Source organism: Saprolegnia diclina, assembly GCF_000281045.1.
Source record: "Saprolegnia diclina VS20 unplaced genomic scaffold supercont1.10, whole genome shotgun sequence".
Taxonomy (NCBI): Eukaryota; Oomycota; class Saprolegniomycetes; order Saprolegniales; family Saprolegniaceae; genus Saprolegnia; species Saprolegnia diclina.
The window spans coordinates 179,557-192,102 of NW_008246077.1; the positions used below are offsets into that span (position 1 = coordinate 179,557).

A 12,546-nucleotide genomic window follows, 5' to 3' on the forward strand; every position below is an offset into this window, starting at 1 on the left:
ACACTCGCATGAGCAGCGGTAGCGGTAGCGGCAGTCGCTGGGGCCATGCGCCCAACAGCAGCAGCACACACGCCGTCAATGGCACCGTGAGCCCACATAGTATTGCTGCGGACGCGACGGCAGCCCAGCCCGCTAGCAGCGACGACATTGCGTTTCCTGCGACGCCCGGCGTGCGGATGGTGCCGTTCGTGGTGCAGCCCACGCTGCACACAACGCTGTGCCTCTCGTCGGCCGACTGCGGTCGCCACCTCGGCTGCTTCCAGCTGCCGTCGTTCCCGACTTGGTCGCAGTGCCTGCCGCCAGATCCATCGGCGCCCATGACGCCCATCGACGCCACGGATGCGCTGCACGCCTACACGGCGCTGCCCCCCGACACTCTAAGTCCTCGGCATGGCTTTTGCCGCGATCACCACAACTGCGGCGACTACTTTGGCGTTGCGCTGGGCTGCACCCTCGCACGCGCCTCGCCCGCCATGGTGGCTGCCGGCGTCGGCTACTGCGACTGCATTACGACCCCGTGTCCCGTGGCACCGACGCGCTGCGACAGAGCCGGTTGCGTCGGCCACGGTCCCATGCGCGACGGCCCGGACGCACGCTGGCGCCAAGCGCCCCTGCGCTGCGTCTTTGACAGCGTCGCGAATACCTCCGTGTGCCAGAGTGACAACAGCGTTGCGCCGATACCGACGGGTGGTCCGACAGCGTACAAGCCAGCGGTCATTGGGTTCTCGGACGAATTGCCGTCGGTGCAGTTTGCTGCTGGGGCGACGGTACTCGTCCTCCTCGGCGCCCTCGGTGTTCTCATTGTCGCCGTCTTCCGCGCCAACCAACTGCGATCGACAGCGTTGCCGTCATCGGTCCACGAGAAAAGATGATTTCGCGTCGTGTCGTCGTCGTATGTATATACTCGTTCTGCAAGGTCGTAAGCGGATGCTCAGTGCAAATGAATGTGCTACGTCATATCCCATGATGCCATGTCGAAGCGTGGAGACGAAGACGTACCGGGTTGTGGTGCTGGTGCGTGTGCTGCGTCGTCATCATCATTTGTTGCTGGAGGTCGTTTGGGTTGAGCGGTCGGACGCCCGAGAGCGTCTTGAGCTCCGTAATGATGCGTGCGCAGAGGTTCATGTACGTGAACGCGTCGCCGCCCAGCTTTTGAAAGTCGAGGAGATAAATATGTTGCTGAACCTTGTAGAGCTGGAGCCCAATCTTGATCTGCTTCATCGGGTTGGCGTCCGGCACGTTCGCAAGATGCCACCGGCATTTCACGCGGTACGGCGCGAGCACCTTCCACTCAAAGTGCAGCACGTGCAGCGCCTTGTACACCTCCGACATGACGTGCGCCGGCTCCTTCTTACTCTGGATGCCGAGGTACCAGCGCCGCCGCTTCTTTTCGGCCACCGACTCTTGCGACGGCGTCGGGTTCATCACCGGCGCCGCCGCCGTCCGGTTCATTTGCTGGTACTGCGACCGACCGCCAAACTGCCGCGGGTCCACGGGCGACGCCGTGATCATCGGTGACGCCGCCATCGGAATCGGGCCTCGCCCTGGAATCAGGAGCGTCGGGTCGGGCTGCGAAAACGTCTTGGGCGTCATATCGAGCTTCTTTGTGTTCCGGAGCTCTAGCCCCCGCGTCAGGATTCAGCAAAGTAGGAATGACTACCGTCGATGCGCTTCTTGGCGTTCTTGTGGTCGAGCATGAGGTCGTACGCGACGCGCAGAGGCCCGTGCTCCTTGTTCAGGACGCAGTGCACAATGGCTTCGCGGGAGACGCCAGGAAAGTTGAGCGCCAAGCACTGGGTCACGACGTCGTCGTCCAGCACCATGGCCTACGCACGGCTCAGAACGTAGTGGAACACACAGAAACAACGTACGACTTGCTCAATGCTCTCGGGCGGGTGCTGCAGATACGGCGGGAGGTTGGTCTGGAACCACGGGTGCTGCCTAGACTGCCCATGAGGCCACAAATCACACCGGCCACGGACCGAATCTCTGGGATCGTAATGCGCTTCATCGGGTCCACGACGAGCATGCGCGGAATGAGGTCCCGCGCGTGCTCCGAGAGGTGCGACGGGAGGCTGTACATGCCGCCGCGGATCTTCTTGAAGAGGTTGGGGATGCTCTCGTCGTCAAAGGGCAGCGCGCCGCAGAGAAGCGCGTAGAGGATGACGCCGCAGGACCAGACGTCGACCTCGGGCCCGGCATATCTAATGACCGTCAAGCATACAAACATGCAAAGTAACGTTGTACAAGTTGCCCGAGATGACCTCGGGGGCCGCATAGTTGGGCGACCCGCACGACGTGCGCAGAAAGTCGCCGTCCTTCATGATGTTGGAGAGGCCAAAGTCGGCGATCTTGACGTTGTTGTCGGCGTCGAGGAGGAGGTTTTCGGGCTTGAGGTCGCGGTGGACGACGCGGTGGAAGTGGCAGTACTCGACGCCCGACACAATCTGGTGGAAGAAGTGGCGGGCTTCGTCCGGCGAGAGCTAGAGCGTATGGCCATGAGCCTGCGGTGCATAGATCGCAAGCACGTACGCGGCCTTTGGACACGATGTAGTCAAAGAGCTCGCCGCCAGCCACGTATTCGAGCACCATGAAGATATCCGTGGGCGTGTCGATGACCTCGTAGAGGCGGATGATGTGCGGATGCTGCATCTTGCGGAGCAAGCTAATCTCGCGCCGGACCTTCTCGCCCATCTCGAGCGACCGAATCTTGTTGCGGTTGAGGATCTTGATCGCGACCTTGTGCCCCGTGATCTCATGCTCCGCGACTAGCATGCATGATCGTCATCGTCATCATCATGCAGGCGAGGAGGAACGTACGCTTGACCTTCCCGAAGGAGCCCGTCCCGAGCGTCTCGCCCAGGCGGTAGTGGCCGAGCTTCACGGGGATGTCACTGCTCATGCGTCTGCCAGTCGCCAAGACGGATTTTATACCCAAAACGGACCAAGCCCCCGCCGCTCTTTTTATTACTTCCGCGTTCCATATGGCGCTTTGTATGGCGTGCGCGCTGGCGACAAGGAATAAATTAAAATTGCCCACCGAATCCTCCGGCCGCGGCCGCCGACGGTCGTGTTCTCAGCATGAGAACAGCAACGGGATGGCTCATGGGGCGCCCATCGCATGCGCTCCCGGTAGAAATCCTGCAGCAATCCGGCGCAGTCCGTAATGCATCTGCAACAGTGGCATGTCACGCTGGCAACGTCAGGCGACCGTAGCTGCCTCCACAAGACAAATGGCAGTGTTGCATGGATTGGCCCTTCCATTGCAAGTGCAAGATGGTGCTACTGCGGTACGTCTTGGCACAGGTGCTCGGCGATAGCGAGCACCTCGTGGTACTCGCGACTCGGGTCCACGTCGGTCTCGGAGGCAAAGAGATCCAAATACACCCAGCGAACGTTGCTGGCGACGAGCTGCTGGAAGAGCGACACGAGGTCCAGCATCGAGAACGCGTGCTCGTGAAAGGCGACCCGCGAGAGCGCCGGCGACGCCTGCAATAGGCGGAGCAGCGTCGTGACCTGCGCCGTATCGCTCACAAAGTCGACCACGAGCTCTTCGAGATGGAGCATGTGCGTCAGCGCCGCTGCGAGAAGCTCGAGGTCGCTGACGTAGCAGAGCGCCAAGTAGGTCAAGCTACCTTGCGTCGTGGCGAGCGCGTGGAAGAGCGAGGCCTCGACGGGGTTGACGAGACTCACGGCGCCGCCGTCGAGCGTGAGGCCAACGTCAAGGCGCAAGCGCTGGAGCTGCGGCAAGGCGTGCAGGCCGACCACCATGCTGTTCCACTCGAGAAGATCTTTAAACTGGATGCCATCGAGATGCAGACGCGATAACGTCCGCAGCTGTGCCAGCGTGGCCCACAAGAGCTGCCAGCTGTCCTGGGACAAGCGCACAAGCTGCAGATTGAGGGCCGTGAGCCGCGACGTGGCAAGCACCTGCGCGAAGAGCGCCATGGTCGCGTCATTGAGCTGGAGCGGAAACAGCTTGATGCATCGGAGCGATGCCGGGAAGCGGTGGCCCGCGAGCGGCTGCGTCACAAACAGCGTCATAAAGACGTCCGAGATGCCGCGGAAGTGGACCTTCTGCAGCGTTGGGCAGTGGTGCAACGCGCGGCAGAGGACGCGACTCGCGTCGCACAGGAGCTGGAAGCCTTCGAGGTAAAGGCGCTCGATTGGGTGGGTCTCAATGTACGTGGCCAGCTTGAGGACGACCGAGGTTGGGCACGCCGTCGTGGGATCATACGCACTCACGATGCGGAGGCAACGGCAGTTGATGTGCACGATCGCATCCAAGATCATATCGAGCTCGCGAACGTCCATGAGCGGGCTCCAGCGCAGCGTCAAGCGCTCCATCGCATCGGGGAGGTAAGTGAGGAAGGTGCAGACGCGCGCGATGGGAAATGTCGTTGGAAAGAGCATGAGCTCCAGCGACGCAATGCGCTCGCAGAGTGCAAGCCCCGCTCGGAAGCAGTCTTCGTACGGCAGCAAGAGCGCGATGTGAATCTTGGTCGACGGCAGCACGATGCGCTCGATCGTCGGGAGGAAGTCGGGCGACGTGATCTGAACCGCCTGGAAGATCGGGACTGCGTCGCGGAGCAGGGGGATGATCGTCCCAGGGGTTACGAAGCGAATATGGAGAACCGGCCAGAGCTCGCATGCACTGTACGTGTACCGCAGAGCAAGGAGGCTCGAGAGCGCGGGGCCGAGGACCCGGCGTGGTAGCGCCCGCAGGAGGCGGAAGACGCGCGTCGGCTCTGCGATGTACTGGACGATGAGCTGGAGGAGCTCTGGGGCGAGGGCGCCATGTTCACAGCGCCCGCGGGAGGAAGCCTCTTGGACTTGCATCTTCCTCTTGGCTCGAGGGAGGAATCGCGGTCTTGGCCATCGCGTACGTCCAGGAGAAAATCCAAGCGATCTAAAAATAGATCGCCAACAAGATTAATTGTGAGAGGTACTGTGGATATCGATTGCCTTCAAAACAAGATGCGAATAATACCTGTATCATTTTATACGCTATGCCATTTGAACGTCGTTCGATGACATGTATGACTGTTAATCTTCCTTGTTGTAAGAGGCAAGCAACTGTGGTTTACGGCAACTGGCTTGGTCATTTGCGCAACATAGCCACGATTTGTGGTGATAGCAGGTGCGCCTTTGTGCACAGATTTGTCGTGAAGGTTTGGTCACGTCCATGTTTAACATGCGAAGCATACGTCAGCGCTCGACGATGCGAGCCATTTGTGGTCATAAAAGTACCATCGGCGGCGCGAAAACGCTGCATGAGAAACGTGGTCAGCGCACTAGTCTTTGGGGCATAGAATCCAGCCACTGGAATTATACGCAGCCGGGTGCACGCACCTGCCCGCTGCAGCCGTCGTGCAAGCGCACAAGCGGTCGTTTCGAGTCATCTCTATCGCATGCAGCTTACCAACCATCCGCGACGATCTGGGCGGCAAAACCCTTGCTCACGTTGGACTACTACCGGTCCTCGTTCGCTGCATTCAAGAAGCGTCGGAGCATCCAATCACGGACCTCATCGGCGACGTCGAAAGGCACATCCCAAAGAAATGCTGCACCCAAGTCGGGTCGCGTTGCATTTCAAAGCACGGACGCATCCAACACAAAATGGCGGGTACTTCCCGGTGTCGCCACTGCCTTCCATCATCCCATGACTGAAGCGGCTCCATGCAGCGCCACGAGGCAGCATCGTCCAGCGTTTCTCCATGCAAAAGTACCAGGTGGCATCGTCATGGGATAGTCAATGGCACGGTACTGCAGCCAATCCGTGTTCGATGACGCAGGCAAGCTGGCGCGCCGCGAGGCAAAAATGACCCAATAGGCAGCCGCTGGCTTTGTATCCGGATACGCCGCCGTCGCCTCTGCATTCCATTATAATGACTATTTTAATGCATCATGTGCGATATGTCATACAAATTATAGTATAATAAATGTCCCATGGACGGAAATATTATTGTATTTTTATTCCAACGCACAAACTTGGGGATCTTCCTCGCCATTTTTCAATTTCCCTCGAAACCCCAAGATGGCCAAGTACCAAATCGTGTTGATCCGCCACGGCGAGTCGCAGTGGAACGTCGACAACAAGTTCACGGGCTGGCATGACGTCCCGCTCTCGGCCAAGGGTACGACCATCGCTCCATGAAGGCGATAGCTCATGGCGCATGTAGGCGAGCAGGAGTCGCACGACGCCGGCAAGGCCTTGAAGGCCGCGGGCTTCAGCTTCGACCAGGCCTACACGTCGGTGCTCAAGCGCGCGATCAAGACGTGCTGGAACACGCTCGAGGAACTCGACCTCATGTGGATCCCGGTCACGCGCTCGTGGAAGCTCAACGAGCGCCACTACGGTGCGCTCCAGGGCCTGAACAAGCAGGACACGGTCGCCAAGTACGGCATTGACCAGGTCATGGTGTGGCGCCGCAGCTATGCGATCCCGCCGCCGGCCCTTGAAGAGTCGAGCGAGTACTACCCGGGTAACGACCCCAAGTACGCCGACGTGCCCCGCGAGGAGCTCCCGTTCACCGAGTCGCTCGCGACGACCAAGGTCCGCGTCGTGCCGTACTGGAACGACGTGATTGTGCCCGCGATCAAGGAAGGCAAGAAGATTGTCATCGTCGCCCACGGCAACTCGCTCCGTGCGCTCGTCCAGCACTTGGACAACATCTCGGAGGACACGATCACGGGCCTCAACATCCCGACGGGCGTCCCGCTCGTGTACGACCTCGACGAGAACTTCGTCCCGGTCCAGCACGAGTTGGCCATTGCGCCCCTGTCCGGCCACTACGTCGGCAACCAGGACGAGATCCGTGCTCGCATTGCCGGTGTCGCCAACCAGACCAAGGCATAGATCGTGTTGTCCGTATCCACTTCATCCATTTTGCTTTCTGTCCATCTCTTGTTTGCACACCTTTGCAGCTTCACGTGATCAACCCCAAGCGGACAACGAGAACTCATTTGCCTGCTTTACACGACGTCGCTCACAAGTCGGTGCTGCAGAGCTCGTCGACAAAGTCGTTGGACAAAATATGGTGCGGGTCCCACTCGTTGCGCAGTGCGCGGTACGCGTGCAGCGGGAAGCGGCTGCGGAGTCGGTCCTTGAGAACATGGCGCTCCAACACGCTGCGGGGCGCAAACTCGAGCTTGGCCCAGTGCTCAGTCGCACCGTACGGCGCCATGACGTCTTCAAAGACCTTGGAGTAGTCGACGAACGCGTCCTTGATCGCGTCGAGCGACGGCGACGCTTCGTGCAGATAGTAGATGATGCCGACCCACGAAAACACTTGGTTGTGCAGCGGCGACGACGCCGGGCTCATGACCGCACGGCTGCTCGCGGTCCAGCGCTGCTCGATGGGCGTGTGCGCAGGAATCTGGTCGCGCTCGATGCGGGCGAGGAGGTCTTCCATGAACGTCAGGTCCGACCCGTCCGCGGACGGAAACGCGACTTCCGACACAAGCTGCTGGCCGCCGCAGTCAAAGCCAATGACATCGTCGGAGAGCGCGACGCGCGATCCCTGGCTCTTTTCCCAAAAGCTCACTTCGGTCTCATTCACGCGCGCAATGTACCGGGCGTTGAGCGGGTCGAGCGCGTACAGCGAGTCGCGGAGCTGGGTGAAGCGCCAGTTGACGTGGTCCGGGTCCGGCACGGTCGCGACTTGCTTGTACAACGCCCGGAGCTCTTCGAGACGGTACTCGACATCGTCCGAGACGGGCGAGCCAACATGCGACCCTTCCGTGTACGGCTTGCACGTGACGACGACGACCTTGTCTGTGTACGGCAGCCACATGTAGCGCAAATGCTGGTTCTCGACGAGCAGCGACGCGTGCACCTTCTTGAGCTCCGAGAGCGAGTACAAGGTCGTCGTCTCGAGGAGCTTGTGCATCGGCACGCACTGCAACGTGAGCTTGGTTACGACGCCGAGGCCACCGAGACCGCACTTGGCGAGCTGGAAGCGCGGGTCCGACGGGTCGTCGAGCGTCAAAAGGCCTTGCGACGGCGTCAGAATCTCCATCGACACGATCTGCTCTTCCATGGGCGGGATGGCGGCGCCCGTGCCGTGGCACCCAGCCTGCGTGACGCCCGCTATGCTCTGCTCGCGAATCGACGCGACGTTTTTGAGCGTAAGCCCGTGGGTGCTATATAGGTTCAGTACTAAGGACACGCGCGCAGTGCAAGGAGAACGTACCGCAAGTGCGAGAGCAGGTCGCCGACGACTACGCCACTTTCGATCGTCACTTGCTTCTTCGCGGTGTCAACGTGCAAAATACGGTCAAACGCGCTCATGGTGAGGATTGAGGCGTCCGAGAAGCCAAGACCGTTCGGACTGACGCCCGAGCCCATGCAGCGCAGCTTTTTCTGCTGCGCATGGTGCGCCGCGACTACGACCATGCATCATGATGACCTTTCGCCTCGTCAATGGCTCAATGTACCAATGTCGATAAGCTCCTTGAGCGACTCGGGGTGGTAGACCTTGGTGGGGTGGCACGAGTGCGTCGCCGACCAATTGGTGAAGACCGCGTCGTCGCTCTCGAGGGAGGTGACTGCCATCGCCGACCCCAGCAGGCCGGCAGCACCGCCGAGGCCAAGCGCCAAGGCGCGGCCCATCGTCATGCTTGGGCGAGCAGGTCGCTTGGTGAGCGGCGTCGCGTTGGTGCCATGGAGGCGGCGCAGGAGGCGCTGGGCGAGCTTGGCGCGGGAGGTGAACATCCAGGTCCTTCTTTCTCGGTGAGTGCTCGAAGATTGCGGTCACCATGAAAAAACCTGTCTTTTCAAATACACCAGCCGGTCGTGCCAAATATGCAATATGCGAGGTTTCAAATATCCCAAGAGAGTCTCAATCCGAGGCCAGTCAAGGGTCTAGTGCTGATAGGTGCCCCAAGCTACTTACTTTGGCTACTCGGCGTGGAGCTTGCCTTTGCGCCGGGTATCTGCACTGGAGTATACATCGTCGCTTGCGTACAACCAAGCAAGTGTATGTCGAAACGGAAAGTTCAGCCAACCACTCTGGCGACGGACGAGGCGAGCTTGCCACCTCGAGTGACTCATACCATCTAATTAATGCAGTAATACCAACAGAGCAGCACGCAATCCTACGATGTAAGGGGGAGCTGCATCCTCCGACAACGAACACGACGAACGCTTCTGCATCTGCGCCGTTCTTTCGAGACGTCTCGCAGCCGGGTTCGATCTCGCCGTCCGCTTTCCGGCGAGGTGCCCCTTGTGCGGTACTAATGGTGATCTCACCAGTGCCGTGTTGACATTGCCTGTACCATTTGTGAGATAAGCGAGGTCGCCGCTTCGTAGTACCAATCAGCCGTGCCGATCCTATCTCGGCGCCGCCGCCCGTAATGGGCTACTCCTAACAACCTCGAATGTTGTGCTCAATTACTCGCATGTGTGCTCCACGTCGGTTTTCGCGCGATTCATCACGTCCTTGTGACTTGAGTGATTTGTGCTGCAGCAGCGGCGTCTTATCGACTGGTCGGTGGGATGAGGGCCATGTTGCATTGGGTTGCTGGCGCCAAGGTGGTTTCGCGGACGACCACAACTATCATGGCCGCGGTGCAAGCGCATACAAAGAGCGAGTGAGAAGAGGCAGTAATGGCGTGGCTGGCCGGGAGAGAAGCTCGATTTGGTCAAGTCTTGCATACAAACTCCAAGAGAGCGCCTGGCGGGTGCAAAGAACCAAGCCCCGCCGTGTGAGTAATTGGTCGTGTTCATGGACATTGGCCGATGCCATTTCGCAAGTTGCTCCCGACTCGAGACAGCAAGATGCGTGCCCGGTCCAAGTCGGTCGCGAGCATGGCCGAGTACTTTGACGACGACGACGACGTGCGCTCGTCCTGCAGCAGCGCGCGCTCGAGCACGATGCGCCTCACCTTGGTCGAAGACCTCCTCCTCGAGGACGACGAGAACGACGACGACGTGCCACGCGTCCGCCGGTGCAGCCACGGCAAGCGCATTAGCTTTGACGACGACGTCAAGATCGAGACGATCCCGAGCCGCGACTCGCTCGACGAAGCCACCAAGAAGACGCTGTGGTACACACACGACGAGTTCCTCCGAATGCAGGAGGGCTAACACGACATCGAGAAGATGACGAGGCAACGACGAAGCGAGAGCCGTTGCCGCAGTTAGGGACTAGTAGTATATATCGAGCAGGTTTATTTATTACCATGAATACCAGTACACGACGACGACGACGCCGAATAGCAGGCGTCGGTCGACCGTTCCTCTACCTCTGTCTTGGTGTTGTCGGCTCTTGGTCACCAACTCAAAGCGGTCGAGATGGCGCCGGGTTGTCACCCCGGCGGCTGTCACTACCAGTCTCGGTACCGGGTCTAGCGGCATGGTGTCGTTGGGAAGAGAGGGAAGAGATGGCTTGTCGTTACCCCGAGGGCGTGGTCAGCGCACGCGGTGGACGGGCCGGGTCGTCAGCGGCCCTGCAATTCGAACACGTCGACAACGCACAGCCCTCTAGAGCCGGACCGATCAGATGGGCGTTCGTATACGGTACACAACGGACGGGCGGCCGTCGCGCGCGTGAGCTCAGCGTCCTCCAATTCGAACGGGCAGAGCGAGGGAAGCATGGCCACGAGCCGCTCGATCGGCTTGTTGCGCCGCGCCGGTGTCGGGTCGCACCGACAGAGCGGGCAGCGCCTCGACTGGCGCGTCAGACACGCCTGTGTCGCCATACATGAGTCACGGGCGCGATTACTCGTCGTCACCTGGAGGCACGACTCGCAAAACACTTGGGCGCACGCGTTGCACTCGACGACGGCGCCTGCAAACGTGTCGAGACACACGGGGCACTGGAGGAGGCGACGCGCCGCGCGAATCTGCCGCTTGGCGTCCATGGCCTCGTCATCGTCGTCGTCGTTGTTTGTGCTGCGCTTGGTGCCACGCTTGGTCGGCGCGTCATCCGGCGGCGGCGGATTGCGCTCGGTCGGATGCGCGTCGCTACCGGCGGTCGTCATGCGTGCGTGTCAACGTCAAAGAGAAAGAAGATTGTTGTTGTTCCAAGAGACGCGAGACGACGTCGTTCTGCCAGCTGGAAGAAATCGGTGTTTTCTTTCGCCTCTCAGCCCGTAGAGCTCAGAGCTTAGTGCGAACGAGCGCCCAGAGCTGGTGCCATCGCCGCCAGCGTCGTGGTCCACGCGCACGCACGTGGATGGCGCGTGTGTATCGGTGCTAGTACCGTACGAGTGGTCGCCGTCGACAGCAACAGCGCGACGCAGCCGTCATCACGCTACGAACGCTCGTCGTACGTGGTTGCGCTGCCATCGTCATCATAAATAGCTCGATGCTGCAGCTCGACTTTCTAGTATAAAGGCATATAAAGGTCCAATGTGCCGTATCTAGACACGGAGAGTCTCAATAACAAAAACAAAACATGCGCAGCGTTGAACGCTCGTTGAATGTGCTGACAAATGTGGTATTTCCCAGCACCAAATAACTCTACGGTCGAGCGGTTTTGAACTTCGCGCGTCTTTTTGCTTTTGCGAATATTGACAATCGAAGAATCAAAAAATGAAATAGGCTATAGAACGACATACACCATTTCTTTTGCAAGTTCTTACAACGCAGTCTGAATGTGCTGGCGAATTACGTGTGCGATCTGTATCGCAGTCGGGCGACTCTCGGGTGATGTAGCGATGCACGCTTTGCCCAAGTCCAGCACCCAGGACGGCGTGCTCGTTCCAAACGTTGGTGCAGTCGACCCGCTCATGACACGCGACATAATCGCCGTATCCCCGAGCCGTTGGCCTACAACATATATACCAAGATAAACTAAGATCCGGTGCGATAGTACAACAGTACCTTTCTCGTTGCAAAGATCGTAGTATGGAATCTCGTGCGTGCTGAGCTCTGAGAGCACCACCCCGAACGAGTAGACGTCGGCCGCCGTCGAGTAGTAGCAGTCGTGGAGGACCTCCGGGGCCTACACATTGTTCATTTCTTAGTTCATAGTTGGTTGTAAAGAATCATAGAAAGCGCGAGATACCATCCAGCGAAATGTACCGACACCGATCGTCATGGTCTCGGTCGACATCTCTCGGGACGTGCCAAAGTCGGTGAGTTTCGTACCCTAACCCCAATTTGTAAACCAACCAGGAAGACAATGTTGCACCTTGGTCGAGTCCAGAAGGATGTTGCGGGACTTGAGATCGCGGTGAAGAATGTTCATCGAGTGCAAGTAGACAAGCCCTTCGACAATCGAGAGCATGCATTCGATCTTCTCGTCCCACGAAAAGCTGGCGGACGCTTCGTTCGGAGTGGAGGGTGCTGTCTTGTAGAGGACGGAGCGGAGGTCGCCTCGATCCATCCACTCAAGGACCATCTGCAAGTCGGACGGAATCCGCCAGCTCGCACCGAGCAGCTGGACAATGTATGGACTTTGCATGCTACGTGATTTCTTGAGCGTGCCTTTGAGTAGAAAACGTGACAGTACGTGGACGCCAAGAGAATCTCATTGGCGAGGTTGGCGACTGCGACGCGGGATGCTTTGCCTGGCAGCAGTCCCTTGATGGCCACCG

General features: G+C 59.3%; 8 protein-coding genes across 11 annotated transcripts; 3 read left to right on the forward strand and 5 right to left on the reverse strand.

The window, feature by feature from the left end:
* Window positions 1–8: 8 nt before the first annotated feature.
* SDRG_04064 (hypothetical protein) lies at window positions 9–872 on the forward strand (the record flags this gene model as incomplete). Its single annotated transcript, XM_008609717.1, has 1 exon — window positions 9–872. One exon carries the CDS (start codon window positions 9–11, stop codon window positions 870–872), a length of 864 nt encoding a protein of 287 aa, XP_008607939.1.
* A 59-nt stretch (window positions 873–931) lies between these two features.
* SDRG_04065 (CAMK/CAMKL/AMPK protein kinase) lies at window positions 932–2,902 on the reverse strand (the record flags this gene model as incomplete). The annotated part of the gene is made up of 8 exons (XM_008609718.1): window positions 932–949; window positions 1,000–1,619; window positions 1,661–1,826; window positions 1,872–1,941; window positions 1,983–2,204; window positions 2,248–2,483; window positions 2,533–2,768; window positions 2,821–2,902. 8 exons carry the CDS (start codon window positions 2,900–2,902, stop codon window positions 932–934), a joined length of 1,650 nt encoding a protein of 549 aa, XP_008607940.1.
* A 303-nt stretch (window positions 2,903–3,205) lies between these two features.
* Window positions 3,206–4,902, reverse strand: SDRG_04066 (hypothetical protein). Its single transcript, XM_008609719.1, has one exon. It carries the CDS (start codon window positions 4,837–4,839, stop codon window positions 3,283–3,285), a length of 1,557 nt encoding a protein of 518 aa, XP_008607941.1. The 5' UTR covers window positions 4,840–4,902; the 3' UTR covers window positions 3,206–3,282.
* Window positions 4,903–5,984: 1,082 nt separating this feature from the next.
* SDRG_04067 (phosphoglycerate mutase) lies at window positions 5,985–6,903 on the forward strand. The gene is made up of 2 exons (XM_008609720.1): window positions 5,985–6,137; window positions 6,183–6,903. The coding sequence occupies exons 1-2, from the start codon at window positions 6,038–6,040 to the stop codon at window positions 6,857–6,859; spliced, it is 777 nt and encodes a 258-aa protein (XP_008607942.1). The 5' UTR covers window positions 5,985–6,037; the 3' UTR covers window positions 6,860–6,903.
* Window positions 6,888–8,755, reverse strand: SDRG_04068 (galactonolactone dehydrogenase). The gene is made up of 3 exons (XM_008609721.1): window positions 8,440–8,755; window positions 8,196–8,388; window positions 6,888–8,145 (listed from the first exon to the last, which is right to left on the reverse strand). The coding sequence occupies exons 1-3, from the start codon at window positions 8,714–8,716 to the stop codon at window positions 6,990–6,992; spliced, it is 1,626 nt and encodes a 541-aa protein (XP_008607943.1). The 5' UTR covers window positions 8,717–8,755; the 3' UTR covers window positions 6,888–6,989.
* Window positions 8,756–9,781: 1,026 nt separating this feature from the next.
* On the forward strand, window positions 9,782–10,090 carry SDRG_04069 (hypothetical protein; the record flags this gene model as incomplete). The annotated part of the gene is made up of 1 exon (XM_008609722.1): window positions 9,782–10,090. One exon carries the CDS (start codon window positions 9,782–9,784, stop codon window positions 10,088–10,090), a length of 309 nt encoding a protein of 102 aa, XP_008607944.1.
* Window positions 10,091–10,163: 73 nt separating this feature from the next.
* Window positions 10,164–10,986, reverse strand: SDRG_04070 (hypothetical protein; the record flags this gene model as incomplete). 4 transcript variants are annotated; one of them, XM_008609723.1, is made up of 4 exons in its annotated part: window positions 10,164–10,350; window positions 10,402–10,486; window positions 10,536–10,692; window positions 10,738–10,986. In XM_008609723.1, 4 exons carry the CDS (start codon window positions 10,984–10,986, stop codon window positions 10,284–10,286), a joined length of 558 nt encoding a protein of 185 aa, XP_008607945.1. The 4 variants fall into 4 exon arrangements, with proteins under 4 accessions (XP_008607945.1, XP_008607948.1, XP_008607946.1 ...); XM_008609726.1 differs by having other exon boundaries at window positions 10,164–10,486; XM_008609724.1 differs by having other exon boundaries at window positions 10,164–10,692.
* Window positions 10,987–11,550: 564 nt separating this feature from the next.
* SDRG_04071 (TKL protein kinase) lies at window positions 11,551–12,546 on the reverse strand. Its single transcript, XM_008609727.1, has 5 exons — window positions 12,462–12,546; window positions 12,141–12,414; window positions 12,015–12,098; window positions 11,831–11,951; window positions 11,551–11,776 (listed from the first exon to the last, which is right to left on the reverse strand). Exons 2-5 carry the CDS (start codon window positions 12,411–12,413, stop codon window positions 11,586–11,588), a joined length of 669 nt encoding a protein of 222 aa, XP_008607949.1. The 5' UTR covers window position 12,414; window positions 12,462–12,546; the 3' UTR covers window positions 11,551–11,585.

What these genes read in the sequence shown, in the direction of transcription:
- SDRG_04066 (XM_008609719.1), bottom strand. Translation starts at nt 4,839, where the DNA reads ATGCAAGTCCAAGAGGCTTCCTCCCGCGGGCGCTGTGAACATGGCGCC.
- SDRG_04067 (XM_008609720.1), top strand. Translation starts at nt 6,038, where the DNA reads ATGGCCAAGTACCAAATCGTGTTGATCCGCCACGGCGAGTCGCAGTGG. An exon ending in CGTCCCGCTCTCGGCCAAGG is followed by an intron (nt 6,138 to 6,182) that starts GTACGACCATCG and finishes TGGCGCATGTAG; the next exon opens with GCGAGCAGGAGTCGCACGAC.
- SDRG_04068 (XM_008609721.1), bottom strand. Translation starts at nt 8,716, where the DNA reads ATGTTCACCTCCCGCGCCAAGCTCGCCCAGCGCCTCCTGCGCCGCCTC. An exon ending in CAAGGAGCTTATCGACATTG is followed by an intron (nt 8,389 to 8,439) that starts GTACATTGAGCC and finishes GCATGGTCGTAG; the next exon opens with TCGCGGCGCACCATGCGCAG. An exon ending in GACCTGCTCTCGCACTTGCG is followed by an intron (nt 8,146 to 8,195) that starts GTACGTTCTCCT and finishes GAACCTATATAG; the next exon opens with CACCCACGGGCTTACGCTCA.
- SDRG_04071 (XM_008609727.1), bottom strand. Translation starts at nt 12,413, where the DNA reads ATGCAAAGTCCATACATTGTCCAGCTGCTCGGTGCGAGCTGGCGGATT. An exon ending in TCCTTCTGGACTCGACCAAG is followed by an intron (nt 12,099 to 12,140) that starts GTGCAACATTGT and finishes AATTGGGGTTAG; the next exon opens with GGTACGAAACTCACCGACTT. An exon ending in CGATCTTTGCAACGAGAAAG is followed by an intron (nt 11,777 to 11,830) that starts GTACTGTTGTAC and finishes TATATGTTGTAG; the next exon opens with GCCAACGGCTCGGGGATACG.